Genomic DNA, 23,780 nt, shown 5'->3' with positions numbered 1-23,780 from the left:
TTGCCTTGTTTATTTTCTGTCTGGAAGATCTGTTTAGTGATGTTAATGCAGTGTTAAAATCTCCAACTATGATTGTATTCCCATCAATATCCCCCTTTATCTCTGTTAGTAATTCTTGTATGTACTTAGGTGCTCCTATATTGGGTGCATATATATTAACGAGTGTAATATCTTCATCTTGTATCACTCCTTTAATCATTATAAAATGTCCTTCTTTATCTTTCTTTATGGCCTTTGTTTTAAAGTCTATTTTGTCTGAAATCAGTACTGCAACACCTGCTTTTTTGGCTTTTCCATTTGCATGGAATATCCTTTTCCATCCTTTCACTCTCAATCTATATGTGTCCTTCTCCCTAAAGTGGGTCTCTTGTATGCAGCATATTGAAGGTTCTTGCTTTATTATCCACTCTGCCACTCTATGTCTTTTGACTGGAGCATTTAGTCCATTAACATTTACAGTAATTAATGATAGATGTGTGTTTATTGCCATTTTGAACTTATCTTTGCAGTTGAATTGGTATATCCTCTTTGTTCCTTTCTTCTTCCTTTTGTGGTTTGGTAATTTTCCTCTGTATTATCATGGATTTTATTTAATTTTTGTGACTGCCTTGTAAATTTTTGACTTGTGGTTACCCTTTTTTGTAAATCTATTAACCTATACCCGTTTTTATTAAACTGATAATAACATGATCTCAAACCCATCCTACTGTTAAAAAATTAAAAAAAGAAAGAAAAAAAAATTCTGTATTTCCCTGCCTCCCTCTCCCACTCTCAGTGATTTGTATGTCTTCTTTTATAATTTCGTGTTTTCTTTATTTGTAATTCATGAGTTATCACCTTTCCAGTTGTACGTTTCTCATTTCTGTAGCATCCTGCTGCTTTTCTATTTAGAATAGCCCTTTCAATATTTCTTTTAGCATGGGTTTAGTGTTGCTGAACTCCTGCAGCTTTTTTTTGTCTGTGAACCTCTTTATTTCTCCTTCTATCCTAAAGGATAGCCTTGCTGGATAAAGTATCCTAGGCTGCATCTTTTTTTCATTCAGGGCTTTGAATATATCTTGCCACTCCCTTCTGGCCTGTAGTGTTTGTGTAGAGAAATCAGCTGAGAGCCTTATGGGGGTTCCCTTGTAGTTCACTCTTTGCTTTTCTCTTGCTGCCTTTAGAATCATTTCTTTATCCTTGACTCTGGCCATCTTGATTATGATATGTCTTGGTGTGGGTCTATTTGGGTTCTTCCTGTTTGGGACCCTCTGAGCTTCCTGTACTTGTATATCTGATTCCTTCTGTAAGTTTGGGAAGTTTTCAGTCATGATTTCTTCAAAAACCTTTTCAATCCCCTTTGATCCTTCTTCCCCTTCTGGGACCCCTATTATGCGAAGATTGGGACGCTTTATATTATCCCATAGGTCCCTTATGCTATTATCATTATTTTTTATTTGCTTATCTTGTAGTTCTTCTGAATGGGTGCTTTCTGTTGCCCTGTCTTCTAGATCACTAATTCGTTCCTTTGCATTAACTAGTCGGCTTTGCACAGCTGTTAGATCATTCCTCATCTCTGTCAATGAGTTTTCCCATTTTGCTTGGCTCTTCTTTATAGCTTCAATTTCATTTTTGACATATTTTATTTCTCTAAGCACTATCTCTTTTAATTCCTTCAGCAATTTGATCACTCCTTTTTTGAAATCTTGATCTAGTAGACTATCGATGTCTATTTCAATGAGCTTTCTTTCAGGGGATTCCTCTTGTTCTTTTAATTGGGAAAGGTTTCTCTGCTTCATCTTGCTCATACCTCTCTGGCACTGTGGTTTATGGAGTATCAGTTGTCTATTTTGGATCTTAAGGATTTTATCTATCTAATGCCTATTTAGGAATAGAACATAGGAAAAAAAAAGAAAAAAGAAAAAAATAAGAGAGAGAGAGAAAGATTTTTAAAAGAAGGGAGAAAGAGGGTTTGAAAACAGTGTATAATGAATAATAGAAGAGCGGGTTGAAGCAGAGTATTAATCAGGTGGAGACGTCCTTTTAAAACCTTTAAAAAAAAGGGGGGGGTGGGGAGATGAATTTATGTGTTTGAAGCCTGTGTCTAATCAATAACAGGACATCAAAACCCAAGAGAAATAGAAATGAATTAAGAAGTAAAAATTAAGAGAGTAATTGGAAATAGAACAGGTAAAAACAGATTAAAAAAAAAAACAAAACAAAAAACAAAAAAAAAAGGGGGGTTGTCGGTGTTCTCCTGGAATCTGTGTGCTTTTTAATGTGAAGTCCTTCTGTCTTCGTCCTGGTTTGGAAGCTCAGCTTGTTTTCATAGGCCCTCCGTTGGCGCCCTCTTCTGTGCTGCTCCCAGCACCTGTCGGCAAGCAGATCGCGCCTCCTCCTAACACGGGGTCAGATGGAGCTCTCCTCTGCTGTGGGCGGGCGGGTCACTGCCCCTCCGGATGCCGCAGTCAGATGTTGCAGACTGGCCAGGCAGGAGGGCGGGTCGTGCCCCCTCCCAGCACCTCGGTCAGGGGTTGTGTTCCTGCCCGACAGGCGGGGGGCCGCTCTCCCCCTGCCTGCGCCACCGGTAGCGCCACTGCTCTGTGCGGCTGCGCGCTCTGCACCAGCGCTCCGCCCTGGCCGGCGCGCCGCCCTGGTCGCGCTCCGAGGGTGGGCTCGGGGAAGACCTAGGGGCAGCCTTGTCCCTGCTCCGAGCCAAGACCCAGCTCCTTGTTTGTCTTTGTGGAGCAAGTTCTCTGAGGGACCAGAGTGGAAGGATCCTATCTGCCCAGGGCTGTAGGCCCATCTCAGTCTGGCCCTTGAGGCCGCTAAGCCCTTCGGTGCAGACGCAGGTTTCGCCTCTGCCCCCGCCTGGGTGCTAAGCGCCAGAGAATATGGCGGCTCTGCCTGGGCCCCGCCTCTCCTCCCCTGAAAAGTTTCCGCGGGTTTTCAGAGATGGGGGTATGCACCCTTCCCCCGAGAGCACATCAACCTTGCTGTTTTATGGAGGGCCCAGGTTGTTCTGTCCTGTACACCCACAGCCCCGGCGCCCAGCCCCTTGCAGTCCCCCGGAGCTGCCTCCTTGCAGCCGCCCCCGTCCTCCGCCCGGCTTGTGCAGCCTGGTCCTGCCCGCCGCTGCCGGCCCGCGTCTCAGGCTGGGTGTCGGGGAGACGCTCTGTGCCCGTTTAACTTAGTTCTGTCAGACAAGGGCTGCTCTGTACAGATCCGAGCCTTGGAGGCTCCCCCTCCGTCCCGCTGGCCTCTCATTTGGAGAGGGGAGACCCAGCGAGCGAGCGCCAGTCCTCCTTTGCCGCTCCCTCCCTGCGGGACCCGTCCCGCGCTGCTTTGCCTTTTGTTCTTTCTTTTTTCCTTTTCTCCTACCAGATTTTTGGTGTCTTTATCTTTTGAAGAGGGCGATGATCTGTTGGAGTTCCGCAGGTGCTCTGGTTGGCCGAGTGGGTCTGTAGATGTGGGTCTTGGTGTATTTGTGGGAGAGGGTGACTTACAAGCGTCCTTCTACTCCGCCATCTTTCCTCCCTCCTTATTTATACTTTTGAAATCCAAAAAGTTCTGAAAATGCAAAAAAAGGAAAAAAGTAACTTACTTTGTGAACATAGTTAACTTGCATTGATATGATGCTGTTTGTAATCTTTATTAATCTCATTTAATGCGACTGTTTAATACAGTGTGTTTCACTTTAGGAATTCTAGGTGTAGCATTACTGGAACTTAAGGATATGTGCATCTTCAGCAATACTGGATAATGCTAGGTGGTTTTCCAAAGAGGATTGTATCAGTGTTTGCCTTCTCCCGCAAGCAGTGGTTTTCATTGCTTAGCTTTCTTGCTAATACTTACTTTTATCAGACTTCAGAAGTTTTCGCCAGTGAGTATAAAATATCACCTTTTAGTTTTTCATTTTTTCCTTTTGCTAATGAATTTGAGCATCTTTTACTATACTATTAACATGTTCTTCCCTCTTCTGAGATTCTATTCATGTCTTTTGCCCGTGTTTGTACTGATTTTTCGTTGCTGTTTTATTTCTTACTGATTTGTTATAGTTCTACAATTGGATCTATCTATGCTTTTTGAACTCTAGTCTCTTAGTCTAACAGCACCATCACATTATTTTAATTACTATAACTTTGTAACAACTTCCATAAAAGCAAACTTCTATTGCTATAGGGTATTCATAATAGAAAGCATATAGATCTTGAGAGTACGGCTGGATGAAATTTGTCAAAATAACTATATGCAGGTCAAGAAATAGAACATTACGAGCACTCTCAAGACTTCCCTTGCGTCCTCTCCCAGTGACTAACTCCTCCTTCTTAAGGACGCTTACTGGCCAGACTAACATCTTACAGTAGTTTTGCCTATTTTTTGAAACTTGTATAAATGGAACTGTATAGTATGTGTATGTTTTTGTGTCTGACTTTTTTTCCTCTCAATTTTGTTTAAGAGATTCATCCATTTCATTGTATGTAGTTGTAGTTTGTTCATTCCCTTACACTTGCACAATAATAAGAGTTCCAGTTCCTCCACATCCTTTCTCATCTGCCCTTTTAATTCTACAATTTTGGTGGATGTTTAGTGGTTTTAATTTGCATTCCCCTAATGAGTAATGATGTTAAGCCCCTTTTAATATAGTTATTGGCCATTTGCATATCTTGTGTGAGATGCCTTGCTGAATCTTTTGCCCATTTTTATATTGGGCCGTCTGTCGTTTTTACACTGATTTGTATTTATTATATATCCCAGATACCGGCTCTTACAGGTTATATTTTGCAAATATCTCCAGGGGAAAAGAGACATTAAATATTGGACTCTATTTTCTAGGCTTCTTTCCGTAGTCTTGGCCTCCCAGGTTCTTGCTGCCGTGCAGTGCTTCATACTTTCAAATAGATGTTTTGTATATTATGCACAGTTTTTAAAGTTTTCATAGGGAGGATTGGTCTGAAATGATCCAGTCAGTCATTGAAGGACACAGAAGTGGGCCGAGTCCTCCTGCCTTCATCATGGCGATTTTCTCCTCTGTATAATTCTAGAACCATTTAAAAAAATTATGTAGATACACACAGACACACGACCTGTTGGAACTTTGATGGGAAATTGAATTTGTAAACAGGTTGAAGACTACTAACATTTTGTTGTTAAATTTCTTAATTATAAACATAATATCCATTTATTTAGGTCTTTTGCAATGTCTTTCAGTAAAGTTTTATAATTTTCTTCAGCTAAACTATTGTAAATATTTTGTTAGGCTTACTTCTAGGTACCTTATTTTTGTGTCAAAAAAGTATCTTTTGAAATTATATTTTCTACCTTGCTCATATATAAAAGTACAATTTGACTTTGTGTAACAATCTTGCTGTCCTTCTAATTGTGATAAATTGTCTGTAGAGTTCTTTTGGATTTTCTGTGTAGACAGAACTATCTGTGAATAATGACCTCTTTGTTTCCTCCTTTCCAATTCTTATGCTTTGTTTTCTTTCTTTCTTTTTCTTGTCTTAATGTGCTGGCTAGGATCTCCAGTACAATGTTGAATACAAGCGGTGATGGGGGCATCCTGATCTTGTTCCTGATTTTAAAGGGAATGCTTTCAGAGTTTCACAGTTAAGTATGATGCTTGCTGTAGGTTTATTGTAGATAACCTTTTCAGGTTAAGGATGTGCTTTTCTATTACTAGTTTGCTAACTTAAAAAAAATAGTGGATGTTGATTTTTATTAAAAGCTTTTTCTGCGTCTTTTGAGAGGATCACATGTTTTTCTTCTGTAACCTGTTAGTTAACACAGTGAAATACATTGACTGATTTTCTAATACTTAAATCAACCTTGTGTTCCCAAGTATAAAGTCAACCCTGGTCTGACCCTTTTTTTCATTACTTGACTCAGTTTGAATCAAGTTAAAATAGGACTTTTGCCTCTAATAATGAATAATATTGATCTATAATTTAAAAAATATATACTTTTCCTCTTTCTTCTGAAGGAGTTTATTTAAGGTTAGAAAGATCTGTTTCTTGAGTGGTAGAATTCCCTTGTAGAATTGTTACTGTTATTTTCTTTGTGAGTCACTTCATAATCACTGATTCCATTGCTTTGGTTATAGGATTGCTCATATTTTCAATTTTCAAATCAATTTTGTTAGGTTATACTTTTATAGACAGCTGTCCATTTCATCCATGTTCTTGAATTAAGTTGTTAATGTCTTATTTTGTAATACCTGTAGTTAATGTCTTTTTTATCTTTTTCAAGATGCCTTTTTCTTGATGAGTTTTAAAAGCTAAAAGTCCCACTTTTTCAAAACTTTTCAAAGAACTAAGTTTTTTTTTAGTGCTCTTCAGTGTATTCCCCGCCCCTTTTCCCCATTTAATTAATTTCTGCTTTTTATTTCTTTCCTTTATACTTCCTTTGGGTTTATTTCTATTGTTTTTCTGATTTCTTAAGTTGAACACCTTGCTTATGAATTTTCAGTATTTTGACAGGCATTCAAGATCACTAACTCTATGTATTTGCCTTCCCTGCATCACATAGGGGTGAATTCTTCAATTTATGAGTTATTTAAAAGTTTTATTTCAAAACATACGGGAGTTCCTTTAGTTAATTTGGTTACTGACCTGTAACTGTGTTGTGGTTGGGCACGATGATCGGTATGGTACAATCCTTTGAAATCTGTTGACACTGTGTGTGGTCATTTTTTACCTATTTGAAGAGAATGTTTATTTTTCAGTTGTTGGTGCAAAGTTTTATATATGTCCAGTAGTTAAGCTTGTTAATTCTGCTGTTCAGATCTTTTATCTTTATTTTGTCTAGAGAGCAGATGTATGTTAATCTTTTACTAGAGTTTTTTTCTCAGTTTTCTTTGTAGCTTCTCTACAATTTTTATAATTATTTAAAAATTGTTGCTAGTACATGAAATTTGAGTTTATTATATATTGCTGTTGAATTGGAATTTTTACTCTGTGTGGTGACTCCTTATGTCTAGTAATGCTTTTTGTATTACACACTACTGTTTAATATTAATATGCCTGTTATTTTTCCATTGGTCAGCTAACTTTGCCTGCTTTTTAAAATTCCCTCTCCCTCTACATTTTTGTATTCTTTTGTTTTAGTTTTATCTCTTGTGAATGTCATGCTATTGAATTAAAAGAATTAACCTGCTGTGATAGTCTTGGTCTTTGTAATTTTAAATTAAACTTTTTTATTAGGATAACTCAATTCATTCACAGTTGTAAGAAATAATACAGAGATATCAGAAACATCCATATAATCTTTACCTAGTTTCCCTCAATACTAATGTCTTACAAAACTGTAATGTAGGATCACAACCAGGATATTGATAATGACACAAGATACAGACCATTTCCATCACATAAGGATACCTCATCTTACCATTTTTATAGACACACCCATTTCTTTCCCATCTCCTTAATCTCTGGAACCCACTTATTTTTCATTTCTATAATTTTGTCTTTCAAGAATGTTATATAAATGAACTCATATACTTTGTCACCTTCTGGGTTTGGTTTTTTTCACTCACCATAATTCTCTGGAAATACACCCATGTTGTTACATATATGAATAGTTAATCCCTTTTTATTGTCAAGTAGTTTTCCATGGTATCTATTTGTTTAACCATTTACCTTTTGAAAGACATCTGGATTGTTTACAGTTTTTGGCTATTTGAATAAAAGTGCTATGAAGATTTGTGCATAGTTTTTTTGTTGTTGTTTTTTTGAACGTTAAATTTTCATTTCTCTGGGATAGATGCCCAGGAGAGCAATTGCTGAGTTGTATGATTATTGTATGTATAGTTTTTTTAAGAACTTGCCAAACTGTTTTCCAGAGTGGCTGTACCATTTTACATCCCTACCAGCAATGTATGGAGTGATCCAGTTTCTCTGCATCCTCGCCAGCATTTGGTGTTATCACTGTTTTTCATTTTAGCCATTCTGGTATGTATCTAGTGATACCTTAGTGAGGTTTTAATGTACATTCTCCTAATGGGTAATGATACTGAACACACTTTCATGTGCTTATTTTTTATCCATATATTCCCGTTGATGAAATGTCTCTTCATGTCTTTTGTCCTTTTCCTAATTGAATTTTTTTTTCCTATTGAGTTTTGAGAGTTCTAGATGTATTCTAGATACTAGCCCTTTGCTGGATATGTGGTAGACAGATATTTTCTGCAGGCCTCTTGATTTTCTTCTCATCCTTTTAAACATGGTCTTATTAAGAGTTTTTAATTTTGGTGAGTTTCAGTGTATGATTTTTTCGTTTGTGGATCTTGTTCTGAGTGTCAAGTCTAAAAACTCTTTGCCTAGCGCTAGATCTTGAAGATTGTCTTCTGTGTTTTTTTCCTCAAAGTTTTATTCTAGCATTTAAGCATGTGATACATTTTGAGTTATTTTTGTATAAAATGTTAGACTTAGGTGGAAGTTCGTTTTTTTGATCTGTGGATATGCAATTGCTCCAGCACCATTTGTTGAAAGGCTGTCTTTCCTCCATTGAGTTACTTTTGCACCTTTGTCAAAAACTGGGCGTATTTGTGAAGGTCTGTTTCTGGGTTCTCTATTCTGTTCCACTGACCTCTGTGTCTGTCCCTTTGTTAATGCTACAGTCTTGATTACTGAGCTAAGTTGTGAAATGGGATAGACTGATTCCTCTCTCTTTCCTTTTTTCAAAATTGTTTTGGATCTTCTAGTTCCTTTACCTTTCCATATACATTTTAGAATAATCTCATCTACATCTGAAAAGTCTTGGTGAGATTTGGTTAGGAATTGTGTTAAATCTGTATATTATTGTAGGGAAAAGTCATGTTATTATTTTGCTGAGTCTTCCAGTCCATGAAGAATCCATTAATTTAGATCTTTTTAGACTTATTTCATTAGCATTTTATAGTTTCCAGAATACAAGTCTTGTGTTTTGTTATACTTTTAAACATAAGTATTTTCATTTTCTTTGGAGTGATTATGAATGGCATTGTTTTTTAAACTTATTTCCTCATGTTCTTTGTTAGATACAGAGGTGTGATTGGTATTTGTGTGTTGGTCCTGTGACCTTGCTGAACTCAGTTCTGGTAGTTGTTTTGCAGATTGCTCAGGATCTGCAAATATAGGCAGTTTTTTTTTTCTTTTCAGCCTGTATGTCTTTTCTTTTTCTTGTCTTATTCCACTGGCTAGAATTTCTAGCACATCGTTGCTTTATTCCCAGTCTCAGGGGGAAGCATTCGGTCTTTCACCATTAAGATCTTGGTCCTAGATTTTTGTGGATGCTCTCTGTCAAGTTGAAGAGGTTCTTCTCTATTCCTGTTTTTCTGAGAATTCTTTATCATGAGTTTTGGTATCAGAATAGTACTAGCTTCATAAAATGAATTTGGAAGTCTTCTCTCACATTCTATTTTCTGGAAGAAATTATGTAGAATTGTGCTAATTCTTTTTTAAATGGTGAGTTGAATTCTCCAGTGAAATGATATGGGCTTGGTGATTTTTTTTAGGGAGGAGTTTCAAAATTAAGAATTAAGTTTCCTGAGTAGTTAGAGGATATTCAAATTATTTCATATTGGGTAAGTTTTGGTAGTTTGTGTTTTTTGAGGAATTGGTCCATTTCACCTAAGTTGCCTAATTCATGTGTGTAGAGTTCTTAGTATTCCCGTATTATCTTTTTGATACCTTTTTATAAAATGCAAAGGCATAAATTTTAAAAATTTGCAAGAGCTATATTAAAAAACCTCACAGGACATAAAAGAACCTTTTATTGAGACGTTTTATCAGGAGTGGATTTTATCAAGTACCTTTCTAGCATTTATCCAGATAATAATATGGCTTTTTTTAACCAGTAAATCTTTTTGTATCATTTTCCCTTTTTATCAGTTTTCAGAATACTCATGAGTTGGTTTTCCAGTATTTTTTAAAGGAAATCAGTGAGTTGTTTTCTAGTATCATTTTGTACCAATGATTTTTTTAAAAAATATATTTGATATGTTGGAATCTGATGCAGTTACTGTTCTTTTTGCTGCTCAGATTGTCTCGTCTTGGGCTCCTGGGTTGTTTTCTGTGTCCTGACAAGATTCCAGTGGTCTTTGATGATGACTTTGCTTTCTAGATAAGATGTTCTAGGCTCATCTTGTGCATTTTTTATCCAACTTGCAATTAGCCATTTCCTGAAGCCATTTCCTTTTGTGGGAAATGGTGTTTAGACCACAGTTTTTTCCCCCGTCTCCAAACAAGTAAAATTTTTTGTTTGGTTAAATCTAGAATACTTTCATGTTAATACAAAATGTGGGATGATAGTACAATGCCATCTCTCCCGCAACCAGCTTCCCCTATTCAGACAAACTTTTTTTAATGGAAACATTCTTACTTACAAAGGTAGAGAATTCCCCATGTACCCAGTACACAGCTTCAGCAATTATCAGCTCTGGTCTTTTTTTGTGTATGTCCCCACCTACTCTCCCCCAAGTGATTTTAAAGGAAATCCCATGTATTTTATAGTTTTATCCATAAATATTTCAGTATGTGACTATAAGGACAGAAATCATCTTAGCCAAGTAATTTACTAAATTTATGTTAAACCAGTATTTTCGTAGGTTAAACTATATTTGGGCACTTAAGGGGCTTTTGTGTCTGTACTGGTAGGAAACATAGACGTGCTACAAAAAGATTCACTATCATCCATCTTGGGAAATGACAGAGTAAGTGGCATACTAGGCTCCCTGTTTCACCAGGCTTTTGCCTAAAATTTTGGTTGGATGAGTGGACTCCCCTGGTGAAGTTTGAAAAACAGTAATTTGCATATTAAAAAGTTTGTGTTTGTGTTCAACAGCTTTTTCCATGTTTGTTTTCTATCATGTATTTGATTTTCTGAGTCTTACTCTCTTGAGAAGTTTAAGGAACAGAATTCCATCTTTTCCTTGAAAACTTAGTAGAATTTATCCATTAAGCTGTCCTGTTTAGGCAAATACTTTTGGAAGTGGAAGGGGACAAAGATAATATACCTCTTGAATCAGACTGAGTAATTTACATTTTTCTAGGAAATAACATTTGCCTGTAAGTTATTAGAATATAGTTGCATGTGTTTTTCTCTTTGTTTAAAGAAATTTGCTTAGTATTTGTGATCTTTATGTTCCTTTTCTTGTTCTCTAGACTGTTTATTTTCTTCCCTCCTTTTTGGCCTGACTTTACAGACTTTCTGCACTTTGCTTTCTAATTCATGTTTTCTTGTTTTTATCCTTTAATTCTTCACTCTTTGAGGGTGTGTGTTTGTTACTTTTTTGTTTCTTGAACTGACTACCTAATTTATTTTAAATCTTGTGTAATAGTAGAAGCATTTAGGGAGATGGAGTCTCCCAAGCTTTGGCTTGTTTTATAGGTTTCTAAAAAATGTAGTATTCTCTTTATTGTTTTTTTTTTTAATTTAAAGTTGACTTTCAGTTTTGATGCTTTTGGCTGTGTAGTTATTTTAATCAATGTGTTGTAAGGAAGAGATCCACGTTAAGTCTCTCAAGTAAAAAAGAATTTCATTATAAGGGAATATATGATTTCACAGGAATACAGGGCCACCAGCTGGGTCCTCATGTAACTTCTGGAATTGGAGTGACTTTCTACTTTGCCATATAGTTTCTCTTAGGGCATCAGCTTGATCACACTCTGATGTATTGATTATCTAGTGGTTTTTTAAAATTTATTGCTACTTGTAAATGAAGATGTAGGTGGTTTTCATATTGTAGCTAGGGTAGGCGATGTTAGTAGCATGACTTGTCAGTTTTAGCAGCTCCTCTCCCTTCCCTGTGTTACACATCCTAGCGGATGGAGAACCTACAGGGCTGTATTGATATTTACCACGACTTCCAGCCTACTAGAGCTTCCCCAAAGTCTGTGCTGTTTTTGCCAGTTTTCTTAGCACCTTCAACTTGCCTTCACGCCTGTGTGTAAAGTTTCAATTTTATAAAGTCCCAGCTTTAAAATGTTTTTATAGTTTTGTGTTACTCAAATCTGATAAAGAAGAAGGTTGATTTAAAGTCCTAGTCTTAATTTGTATTAGCTTTTCTTTAGAAATCAGATTATGTATCTTTTTAAAAATCAATCATGCCAACATAGTTTTCTGTAGCTCATGAATTTCCTTAAAGTGGGTCTGCAGACATTTATTGAGAAATTCCTCTTTGTAGAGCACGTAGCAATTGTGACTGAAGTATAGAGGGCAGACTTTGGGAGGAAGCAGGGTAGACTGGGTAAAATCCACGTGAAAAAAAATGTACGAAAAATGTAGACATCAGAGGTTGGTGGAAAACATTAGCTGAAATTCATTCTTGGTAGTATTCATAGCAGGCTCACCTTCCTGGTGACTGCTGAAACTTGGTTGAAGACAGAGGTTAAAAAAAAAAAAAAGATAAGCAGCACTTTAAGAAGTGGGATCCAGCAAGATTTGCCAAGAAAAACATATTCATAGAATTTGACTTCGTAAAGTCCTTAGAGAATATCTTAATAGTAAACGCTAAATAAAGGAGAGTTTTGTTGTTGTTGTTTTAAAATAGAAACTGATGACCAGAGCGATGACATGACTTTGCTGAGGTCCTCAGTCTTGATGGCAGGACTTGATCTTCAACTACTGATTGCTGGTGTGAAGTTTTCCACAGAGCGCATTGACTCTCACAGCCGTCATCTTTGAGCGAGTGCCCGGCAGTACTTTGTCTTGGCAGCGTTTTGCAGAGCAAAGACTGTTCTGTCCTCTCTTGTTTCCTTTGCCCCCTCCCCAAACCAGGGGATTTCTGTTTTGCTTTCAGAATCCTGTGATTCATTGTTCTAAGCCTTTCTTTGTTTCTTCCATTTGTATGTTTATAATAGCTATTAGACCAATTGCATTAGCATTCTTTGCTATTAAAGTTACCATTGGAAATAAGTAATATCAGACCTTCCAGAAATTCGTTCTTGGGAGTCAAGCTTCTTATGGTGAAAAAGAATATGAAAACAAATGTATGTATGTTCCTACACGACTGAAGCATTGTGCTGTGCACCAGAAACTGACACAACCTTGTAAACTGACTATACGTCAATAAAATATTATTTTGAAAAAAGAGAGTCAAGCTTAGGGTGACCTTTTGCTCTGTTTTGTCATTTCTATAAAACAAATTCCCTAAAAGTGAGAATACATGAAAATAAATGTAGGGAGGGAAGCAATATAATGAATTCTGAGTTAGCTTGGTTTCTTTAGAAAGAATCAGATGTCTTATGTCTGTATGACCGCTGCTGCTGCTGGTGGTGGTGGTGGTGGTGTTCTCCGTGATGTAATGTTACTTACGCTACTGAAATTAAACAAGCTTCAGACTATGAATCAGTGCCAGCTGTAGGTATCGCCTCAGCCCTCCGGGTTGAGAGGGAACCCCTGGTTGAGAGGGGATCCAAGGCAGCTGTAGAGTGTGCAGCACTGAGGAGGCCTGGGGAGGGTTTCCCTAGGGTCGGTGTCTGGAAGGGCTGTTGGTCCGCCCCAGGTCTTACTCCTCTTTCTGGCCAGATGTGTGACACAGGTAAGTCTGACTCCAGTGTGGATTACCTCTGAGCTCAGAATTGACTGAAAATTACTTAAGTAGGTGGATTTACGAGACCACAAAGTGGTTACAAGAATTCATTAGGTTCTGTTGAATAAATAGAAGGTGAGATGTGGGAGCTACTTAGAATCTTCCTTTTATACCCGCCAACAAGTCAGCAGAGTGGCAAGGAGGGACTCTTGCCCTTCAAGATTTATTTCCACTCGTATCCTTGCTCTTCAGAGGTGTATTTTCACTTCGGCTAATTAGCTGGGAATGCCAGTCCTTTTCAGAAGTTCAACTGCTAAATAAGATGTATGTGATTTTTTTACCTTTGATATTTAAAAATATTATTTTCTTATGTTGTCCGTTCTTTCGTATTTGAGTTGGGGTGAAAAAAAGCATTGGATTTTGGATTACAGTTCTGTCTTAATTTTGTCAGTTTCCTGCTTAGCATCAGAAGTTGTAGATACAGGGTTGCAAAAATCTAATTTTTGTTTGGTTAATTAGTGATAATACCATAATAACAAATATTACGTTGTGTATTGGTAAGGCTTGGTTTTTTGAAAAGGCACATTTTCACTGGTTATAGATTTCATAGTCATATAGCAAATACGGCTTTACATTTGAGCATAATCAGATAATGAGGTGGTTAATAGAAACCAACAGGTCATAGATCACGAAAATTTAGTACAACAAAATGTAATTAACACTGTAGCATGAATGCAGTTGGGTGGAGGGCTGGTGCCTGTGTAAACAGTAACAGTTCTAAGTGAGATGTGAAAATGCTGTTTATTAGCACATGCCAATTGATAGAATGCTGGAAAAATCCGATTTTACAGTATATTTTAAATAGGGTTTTCTATGCTTGGGGCTGACTGTTGGTTTATAGCCTTTTTTTTTCCTTTCCTTTTAGAATATGGTTTCTAGTTTTAGGGTTTCTGAACTACAAGTGTTACTAGGCTTTGCCGGACGGAATAAAAGTGGACGCAAGCATGACCTCCTGATGAGGGCGTTGCATTTATTGAAGAGCGGCTGCAGCCCTGCGGTTCAGATTAAAATCCGAGAACTGTACAGACGCCGATACCCTCGGACTCTTGAAGGCCTTTCTGATTTATCCACAATCAAATCATCGGTTTTCAGTTTGGATGGTAGCTCCTCACCTGTAGAGCCTGACTTGGCCGTGGCTGGGATCCACTCGTTGCCTTCCACTTCAGTTACACCTCACTCGCCATCCTCTCCTGTTGGTTCTGTGCTGCTTCAAGACACTAAACCCACGTTTGAGATGCAGCAGCCGTCTCCCCCAATCCCTCCTGTCCATCCTGATGTGCAGTTAAAAAACTTGCCCTTTTATGATGTCCTTGATGTCCTCATCAAGCCCACGAGTTTAGGTAAGTGGGAGAGAAATCAGGTTTCTTCCAGACAAGAGCAGATAAAGCAAGAGGCCTTCAACTGTTGAATGATTTGCTGTTAATATTGTAAAAGTGAGGCATTAAAATGCCAAATGTTTAAATGTAGAGATAAAAATATTGGCAGCCGCGACAAAAATCTCATATAAAACTGTTAATTTGTCGATCAAGCTTTCTTCTTGCAACTTAGAACTCAGGTTGTGTGTCTAAGAATAGACAGCAATCTTATTTATTGCCTGTGATTCCACCTTTTGATATTTTTACAAAGAGAGTTAGTTTCTGTTTAACCTCACTTTTTAAACAATTTTCTTAAGAGATAAACCTTTTATACTTAATTTTTTTCTAAAATGGCAGAGTTTGATACAGGTTTTTAGCTTTTTGTTTAATAGCCATTGGCTGCTTAGAAAATTTAATACATTTTATCGTAATATTAAATGTTATTAACATGTGTTACGTGTGACTTGAAGGAATTTTTGCCGAGGTTGATGACTTCTGTGTTGTAATGCCATAATTTCTTACTGCCTAGTGAAATTATTTACAGAGGTATTCGAATTTATTCATAAAATAAACTGTTGGGGAAATAGTACTTCATAGTTAGTTTGGGAGATTATTTTCCTTTCCATTTTAGGAAAAAGCCTTTTTGTTTCAGGTCATTTGAAAACTCTAATGTGCTTTTTTCATTTTGTATAGAATTGTACTTGTACATCTTGGTTGAGCCAGAAGGAAGTTTTGAGGGACAGGGCTGGTTAATGGGGTCAGTATGGCCTGGCGGTGCAGACCAAGGAGGCCGTGCCTTTCCCAGGCCCTCCCTACTTGCTTTAATTGTTTTTGTTTAGCAAAACTGAGCCATGCAGGTAGACTAATCATTTATCCATTCATGACATTCATTCTGAAATAAGGATTCTGTGTTGGTTCACATTTTATTATTTGTACAAAGTCCTGTGAGTGGAATTATTGCATCAAAGAGTAAGGACTCTTGATAACATATTGCTAAATTAGTTTCCAGAATAGCTGTGCCAATTCGAATTTCACAAAGTGAAAGAATGTCTCTCATGGCACTTTTACTTCCTGTCTTTATTAATCTTTGCACTTTGGATAGATGGAAGTTTGTATCTTGTTTAGATTTTTCATTTTTTAAATAAATAACAGGAACAAACCTTTTAAACATTTATTGCCCAGCTGTTTTTCTTTTATGATTTTACTTTAATTTTTAACCTTTTTTTTAATGGTTTCATTTATCTGGTTAAAATGTTTCCATAATTTTTTTATTTCTCCCTTTTTCATGCTTTTTGGTTTATACCAATGTACAGCATCATGGCTCATTCACTTGTTTCTTTCTCAGAAACTATGGCCAATTTATTTCTTTGTATGTGTTGTGAGAAAGATTGAGACCAGTAATACGCTTAAATGACCCTACCTCATGGGACCCCTCAGGAAAGTGGCTAAGGCGGAACAGAGAAGGTCACAGTGGAAGGTGTTTCAGAGCCATGGCTGGTGGCCTGGAAGGAAGATGCCTGGAGATGAGAAAAGACGCAGCAACACGTCTTCTCTGCTCCTTAGCATCGGTGGTGCGCCAAGCAGTGAGCTCTGAAGAGTCTTTGTGCTTTTCTTTCCATACTTTCCTTTGTTCAGAAACAGAAGTAGGAATTTGCTTACTTTTCTGTGTTCTTCATAGAGTTTCTCTTTCATTATCCTCACTCAATAAGGTTAAAAGGAAAAGTAGTAAGCTTTTTAGAAGTTTACTGAAATAAAACATTTGTATCTCATTTGATTTAGATAAAGTAACGCCGGAGGCATTTTGTGTTGAAGAGTGGCTAAGAAAAACCTGCCTTTTGCTCACAGTTTAAATTAGAATGTAAGAAATACGTGTAACTTCAGGCCTTATAAAATAGCTTTTTGCTCCTGAGCTAAAAAATTGTTGATTCATGTAATTTCAGGAGTCCCACCTGTCATTATTTTTATAAACTTTAAAAACTGATTCTTGTTTCAAAGCAAGGTTTAAGCATTTCCTCATCCTGCCTTCCCTAAAAAGAAAAAGAATTTTCTGAGTGTACGTAGTCTTATTATGTCAGATTGATAACACTGATCTAAGAAAGGCAGTTTCAGACTTTGTAAAGTAGAAAGTTAAAAAATCAGCGTAATACCTTACAGTCAGTCAAATAAAAGTAGAAAAATTTAATCCTTTCTAGTAATGACCTTTAGCTGAAAATGTTTAGTGTCATAATATCTAAAGCAATATAATGACATTCAGAATTTGCCTTCATTTTTAATAATTTGGTTATATATGTCGAAAATACTTGGAAAAATAAAAATTCTGGATAAATTCATTTATTTGGAACACTGTTATGGAGAAACCTATTTACTTATGGGAAGTGAGAATTAGAAATCCTCAGGAATTGAAGGAGATACCAAATCCTTATTTCAACATATTCTTGACATTTGTGGGCCAGTCTGTGTATTCTTGATTTTATATACAGTTCTTAGATGACTTTTATTTCTAAGCCATCAACATACTGTTGAGCAGGAATTAAGTAACAACACGGGAGAGACTGGAAGAGCCCTGGTAGGAAAAAACAGAAACAAAGTCAAAAAATGTCATCCCTAGACCTCTCAGTAATAATGAAACCTACAGCCCTTCAGTGCTGAGGGAATCACTGTTCAGCAAGACACATGCACTGATGCTAAATAAAACCCCCAAACAACCACCAGGAGAAGCTTTTATTTAAGAAGATACATTACTATATAGTTTTGCAGTTTGGTATTACTTCTATTCAAATAGTTTAAATAAAGATATTTTAGCATTTAAAATGACAAACTGTGGCATCTAGAAAACAAGAATGTGCACAGTGATACTGAGGTTCTGTGTAGCTGAGGTTTTTACTGTAGCAAGTGGATAATCCCTTAATCTGAAAGCAAGCTAACAAAAATCTCTTTGCTCGTCCCTTAAATAGCTATTCTAACTTGCTTTCACAGGTAGTATTTTTATCTTCTTTTCAATTTTCTGTTTTTCTTCTTTAAGATAATTTTTGATGAAATCTTTTCTATTTTAAAAGTTTATCTGTATTCAATCTACCTCAAAAATATATATATAAAATAAAAATATAAAAGTATATAAAGAATATCCATGAATGAACACCTGTGAAACCACTACCCAGTTTTTATAAGAAGGCACATTGCCAGTATCTTTTTTTTTTTTTTTTGGCCAGTATGTTTGACACCGTCTCCTTGCCTTTTCCTATCATTATTCTGGACTTTGAATTTCTTTTTTACCGTATATGTATAGGAAAAGTCATGTTTAATTGGCTTACTTTTGCGATGGCACACTGTATACTGTGTTCTTCTGCGGCTGGCTCTTTTTTGTTCACCGTGTTTAGAAGCATCTCTATGTTGCTATGTCTGTTTGGTATTTTGGGAAATACCTTCAGGGTATTATGAGCCTTTGATTCCTTAAAATATCTTCACAGTGTTTTTCAGATTACAGAAGTAATTTTTGCTAATAGTTGAAAATTCAAACATAAGAAATAGAACAGAAAGGGAAAGTCCCTCATAACCTCAGTTACCACTCAGCTAGAGTCTTATCGGTAATCGTTTCTCTGCATGTTACGTCATCTTCTTTCTCTTCCCCTTCATTAAAAAAGCCTCTCCACCTGCAGAGCCACTGTGCCTCGTTTCTGGTGGAGGGAGAAGGGTGTGATTCTACTTGTATCCACTGTGCATAGAGCCCGCAATGACCATCTACCGTAACAGAATTTTCTTGGAAATGTATTATAGATCTGTAGATTATAGTAGATCTGTTATTTTGTACATGTACCATAACTGAACCAGTATTCTGTTGATGTATATTTTCAGTGGTTTTCAATGTTCATTGTTTATTCAGAAGTATTTTAGTTATACCTTGTCTCAGGCACTATTCTTGCAGTCTTACAGACACTGCTTCTGTGACGATTCTTGCATATGTGTTTCTGAATACTTAACATGCATGTTTATGAGGTATAAATGCCTAAATGTGAATTTGTTGGGTTAAGTAGTATGAGTATTTAATATTTTGATATTCAACTTTTGTAGGGAAATTTGGCAGTTGCTTCAAAAGCATGGTGCCAATTTGTACTTGCAGTAGCATCTGAGTGTTATTATTATTTTCCCTATATGTCATCCGCATTTTATTACTGGTTTTTTTTCCCTATACGTCACCCGCATTTTATTACTGGTTTTTTGATCTTTGCTAATCTGGTAGGTGAAAAATTAATGAGGGTCAACATCTTTTCATATTCCTAAATTCTTGAATGTTAGAAAGTACTCATTAAGCCTCTGGATACAGGTTTAAAATGATATGCATATTAATGTAAAGCCATTGAAATAGAATCTCACTTCTGAAGAAGTTGGATTAATTCAGACACTGTGTGTTTCATTTCTCTTAACTCAGTTAACAAGTATGTGGTGAGTATTTAATTTGGATATCTTCATGGAAACTAACTGTGGAGAAGTCGGAAGAGCGAGATGGGCTTTAGGAAGTCTGCTGTCTAGTTGGGGAGATAATGTTCACATGAGAGAAGAGTAGCAAGCAGTTTATGCCTGTATGGTGAATCCCTGTAACTTGGGAACTGGAAGCTTAGATACCGCATTGGCCTGATAAATGCGGGAGATAACAGACTTCTTGGAGTAGAAGTGAGACTAGAGGGAACTTTGAAGGATGAATGTGCCCGCTTTGAATTGATGGAGTTTATAGGAGAATAAACGTCAAGAGAGGGGAGAACTGTTAAGTAGTCACAAGAGTAGATATAAAAATGGCACAATTGTGAGACCAGACAGTGAAGAAACTTGCTGTGAATAGAGTAAGACTTGGGGAGACATTGGAAATGGATGTTTGCTAGGAAAGGGGTGAAACCACTGTTATGGAGGCTCTTATAGATAAAGGAGTTTTAGACTTGGTTCATTCAGAGATAAGACACTGCTCAGCATTTTTGATCAGAGGAGTAGTGATGAAATTGATGCTAAGGATGACCAGCTCCACACTTGTGTTCTGACAGGAGACCGGCCAACAGGCAGGTTGCTCCTTCATTTGTGCGAAGTAATAATAGGTTTTAAATAAGACAGTGGTAATGAAAATGGAGAGGAAGCAGCGATAAGAAAAATTTTAAAAACAGGACTTAATGACTTACTGGATACAGGGGATGAGGATGACGACTGAGTTAAAGGAAATGAATGATTTCTAGTGATGGAACAGTTGGTAACGTTCTCCTCTTTCTTAATTCTGAACCGAGGCCACTGTTTACAAGAAGCATGGAACCTCAGTGTTCTGCCTCCCCCAAATGGTCTTTGCAGCTGTTATAAAGAAAGAAGTATTTAGTATTATACATCACTGGTGATTATTAATATGGTGATTATTTCTATATAGAAAAAAATTCAGATGATTCAAGTTTTCTATATTCTGTTTAGATCTCACAAAATTAGAAAAAATTTGGTGTGTGTATGGGAGTATTATCATTTTTAAAATCTTCACATAAAGCAGTGTTCAGTGATAAGTGTAAACAATTGAATATTGAAATATGTGTATGTACGTATTCAGTCAAGGTTCTATTGAAAGCATTCATTGTTCTAATGACTACTAGAACATCATTAAGTAATGCATCAGTATAATCTGTTAAAGTTCTTTGAGAAGAAAATACATTTCAGTTTTAAATTTTCTCTTATGTGTATGCTCTGTGTAATTAAGTATTGAAAACAAAACACAACAAAGAAAGAAACAAAACAAAACAAACAAAAAAAATCTGAGTTGTGGATAGAATTCTCCTGAGGGGAGTTTGACTTCTTTAGGTTTTTCGTTAGATGATACTATAGTCAAAGATGAAATGTAATTTTGAAGAGTTGTGTTATACTTTGACTGTAATTAGTGTGTGAGAATAAAGAATGATAAATGCTTAAAATTGGACCTGATTTAGAGTGACTTTACTTCATAATTCTAAGATAAATGTAGCTTAGTACTTTATTTTGGCATATTTTAACCATAAAAATTTCAGAATTTGGCAGACTCTGACCAGAAATGCCTGGTTACTACATGTTCTTATGTCCTTGGATTTGTTATTGGAATATTATCTTTCTTTTTTCTCTCCTCCCCAGTTCAAAGCAGTATTCAGCGCTTTCAGGAGAAGTTTTTTATTTTTGCTCTGACACCTCAGCAAGTTAGAGAGATATGCATATCCAGGTAAGAGGAATGTTTGGGATATCTTTCTCCAGGGTGTTGGTGTGTTAGTTTGTTGGGGCTGCCAAAGTGAAGTACCCCACGCTGGGTGGCTTAAACAACAGAAATTAATTTTCTCAGATTTCAGGAGGCTTAGAGTTTAAGACTAAGGTGTTGACAGATTTGGTTTCTTCTGAGGCCTCTCTCCTCGGCTTGCAGAAGGCCGCCACCTTGCTGTGTGTGCTCCTGTGGCCCTCCCTCTGCGTTTCTGAGCTTTCCTGGTGTCTCTTCCTCTTCTTCCAAGGACATCAGGCGAAGTGGGTTAAGGCTTCATCCTTACAACCTCTTTTAATCGTTATTACCTTTTCAAAGTCCCCATCTCCACAGCAGTCACCTTGGGGGTTAGGGCTTCAGCATAGGAATTCTGCGGGGGACATGATTCAGTCCGTAACAGTTGGACCATTTCTCCTCAAGCAAGCATAGTATACTTTGACTAAGATTAGCCACATATTTAATAAATACTCTGTTAGAAAAAAAAACTTCTAGATTTTGAATAAAACCCTTTTTGAATTACTTTTTGTCACATTTGGCATAACTTTTTTTAAATGAAAATTTTCTTCTAAATATAGCAACATAAAGAACTTGTGATAACAGCTCAAAGATAAGATTATCGTAAACTTTATCATCCTAACGGGCATTTCTAGAGTGAAAGTGGACATTATGAATAATTTTTCTGGGATAAGAACATAAACTGGGACCATCCTGAGCTGTATGGTCACTTGGACCAAAAAATTGGCAGAAATCTGAAAACAGTTATGAAAAGTACTCTTAACTTCGCTGTTTCAAAAAATAGGATAAACTTAAAGTAGACACATTTATAAAGAGCAGATGAACCAAGAAATGTAAGAGGAAAGAAAAGGAAATCTGTAGTATATACTTTTCCAGTTAAAAAATAGTCATCTTTAGTGTTAGTAATATATTATTTATGTGACTTTTAAAAATTACATTCTTAAAGATTTAGATAAGAAAGCCAAACCTCCTGGAGGTTAAATGATTTTCTGAGATTGTGGAGTTAAAAGTAGAACAAAGAGTTGAACAAAGAGTTGAGTATTTTTTCAAAAATAAGCATTCTGTGGTTAAGTTTTAGAAATTCAGTATTCACTATAATTACGTAAGTTCTTAAAGCTGAGCTTTTCAGAGTCCTTGATATGTTACTGTGCATTGTCAGTTCTTCCAAGATGCTGGGTCCAAATTAATGGGCCTCACATCTCTGGCATCTTGAAGATACTCTGTTATGTGGAAGAGTATGGGACACAGCTTTAGATTTCTTTCACTAATCACATTTGTTTTACTCATATATATATATATGAGTGAAATATGTGTGTGTGTGTGTGTGTGTGTATATATATATATATATATATATATATGGTATATCCAGTATGGTGGGGGTGTGTGTGTGTGTATGTGTATACACACACACTAATTTATATAGGGAGAGAGGGAGAGAAGGCTCTGAACAAAACCTCAAAATAATTTTATAATTTGACCTGGTAAAGTTTGAGCTCCTAAAAAGTAGTGCATAGATAGGCTGGTTCTTCCACAAACAGGAAAAAGACAAAGTGTTGAAAAATAAGATTAAAAGGAAGAAAAAAGAAACCTACTAAGGATTAGTCCAAAAGAGACTCAGTCCAAATAATAAAAGTTTCAGAAAAAGTAGAAAATTTAGGGGAGGAAATTATCAAATGTAACTTGATGTAGTTCACATCCACCAGCGCAAGGCATTGCTAGAAGTTTTTATAAATTGGAAGTAATTTCCATCTTGGGGACAGTAATAAACCAACTAACAAACAAATAGAATAAATTAAAAATTATATATTGTATCTAAAACCATATCATTATTCATCTTTGTTATTCCTTGATGATCCCTTGCTTGAGAATATTTACTAGGTATTTGTTAAGTACAAAGCACTTACTAAAAAAACTTTACTTTGAAGGTTTATAGAAGAGTTGTAAAAATAGTTAATCTCTTCAGCTAGCTTCCTTTAATATTAATATTTTGCTTAATTGTAAATGCAGTTATCAAAATCACAAAATTAACTTTGGTGTAATGCTATTAACTAAGCTACAGACCTTATTCAGATTTCACGAGGTTTTCTACTAATTAATTTCTGTTCCTGGGTCCAATCCAAGATCCCAAATCACATTTCATAGTTATGTCACTTTAATCTCTTATAGTCTGTGCTGGTTTCTTAGTTTTTCCTTGTCTTTCATAACTTCTGACACTTTTGTAGAGTACTGGTCAGGTGTTTTGTAGAATGTTCCTTGATTTGGGTTTGTCTGTTGTTTCCTTATGATTAGATTGGGTTTATGCATTTTTGGCAAGAAGACCTCAAGTTATACGCACTTCTCCGTGTATCATATCGGGAGCTACATCATAGTGATACATCTTATTTTTGGTGATGTTAATCTCAATCACTTGGGTAAGGTACTGTCCACCAGGTTTCTGCACTGTAAAGTTGCTGTTTTTTCCTTTATTATTAATAAATATCTTGGGGAAGATACTTTGAGATTGGGCACATACTCTTTGTATCTCTAAATTTTTGCCCACCATTTTAGTGTTCACTCATGGATCTTGCCTTCAGTGATTACTTCATCATCAACACTCTTGTGTTCCAGTGGTGTGATTTTCTGT

General features: G+C 36.4%; 1 protein-coding gene across 6 annotated transcripts in view; it reads left to right on the top strand.

Moving 5' to 3' along the window:
- PIAS2 (protein inhibitor of activated STAT 2) overlaps window positions 1–23,780 on the top strand; it is a 74,995-nt gene that overhangs the window by 11,871 nt on the left and 39,344 nt on the right. For 5 of the 6 annotated variants that reach the window (XM_072952302.1, XM_072952298.1, XM_072952297.1 and 2 more), the window contains 2 exons: window positions 14,418–14,892; window positions 21,028–21,112. In XM_072952302.1, coding sequence (XP_072808403.1) covers window positions 14,418–14,892; window positions 21,028–21,112 — 560 coding nt within the window. Of the gene's footprint in view, window positions 1–7,822; window positions 7,932–14,417; window positions 14,893–21,027; window positions 21,113–23,780 lie in introns of all 6 variants that reach the window. The other variant, XM_072952299.1, reaches the window with a different exon arrangement.

This window comes from Vicugna pacos, chromosome 30 (genome assembly GCF_048564905.1).
Source record: "Vicugna pacos chromosome 30, VicPac4, whole genome shotgun sequence".
NCBI lineage: Eukaryota > Metazoa > Chordata > Mammalia > Artiodactyla > Camelidae > Vicugna > Vicugna pacos.
Note: the sequence above shows the minus strand (reverse complement) of the source record. Positions and strands in the feature narration are given on the sequence as shown.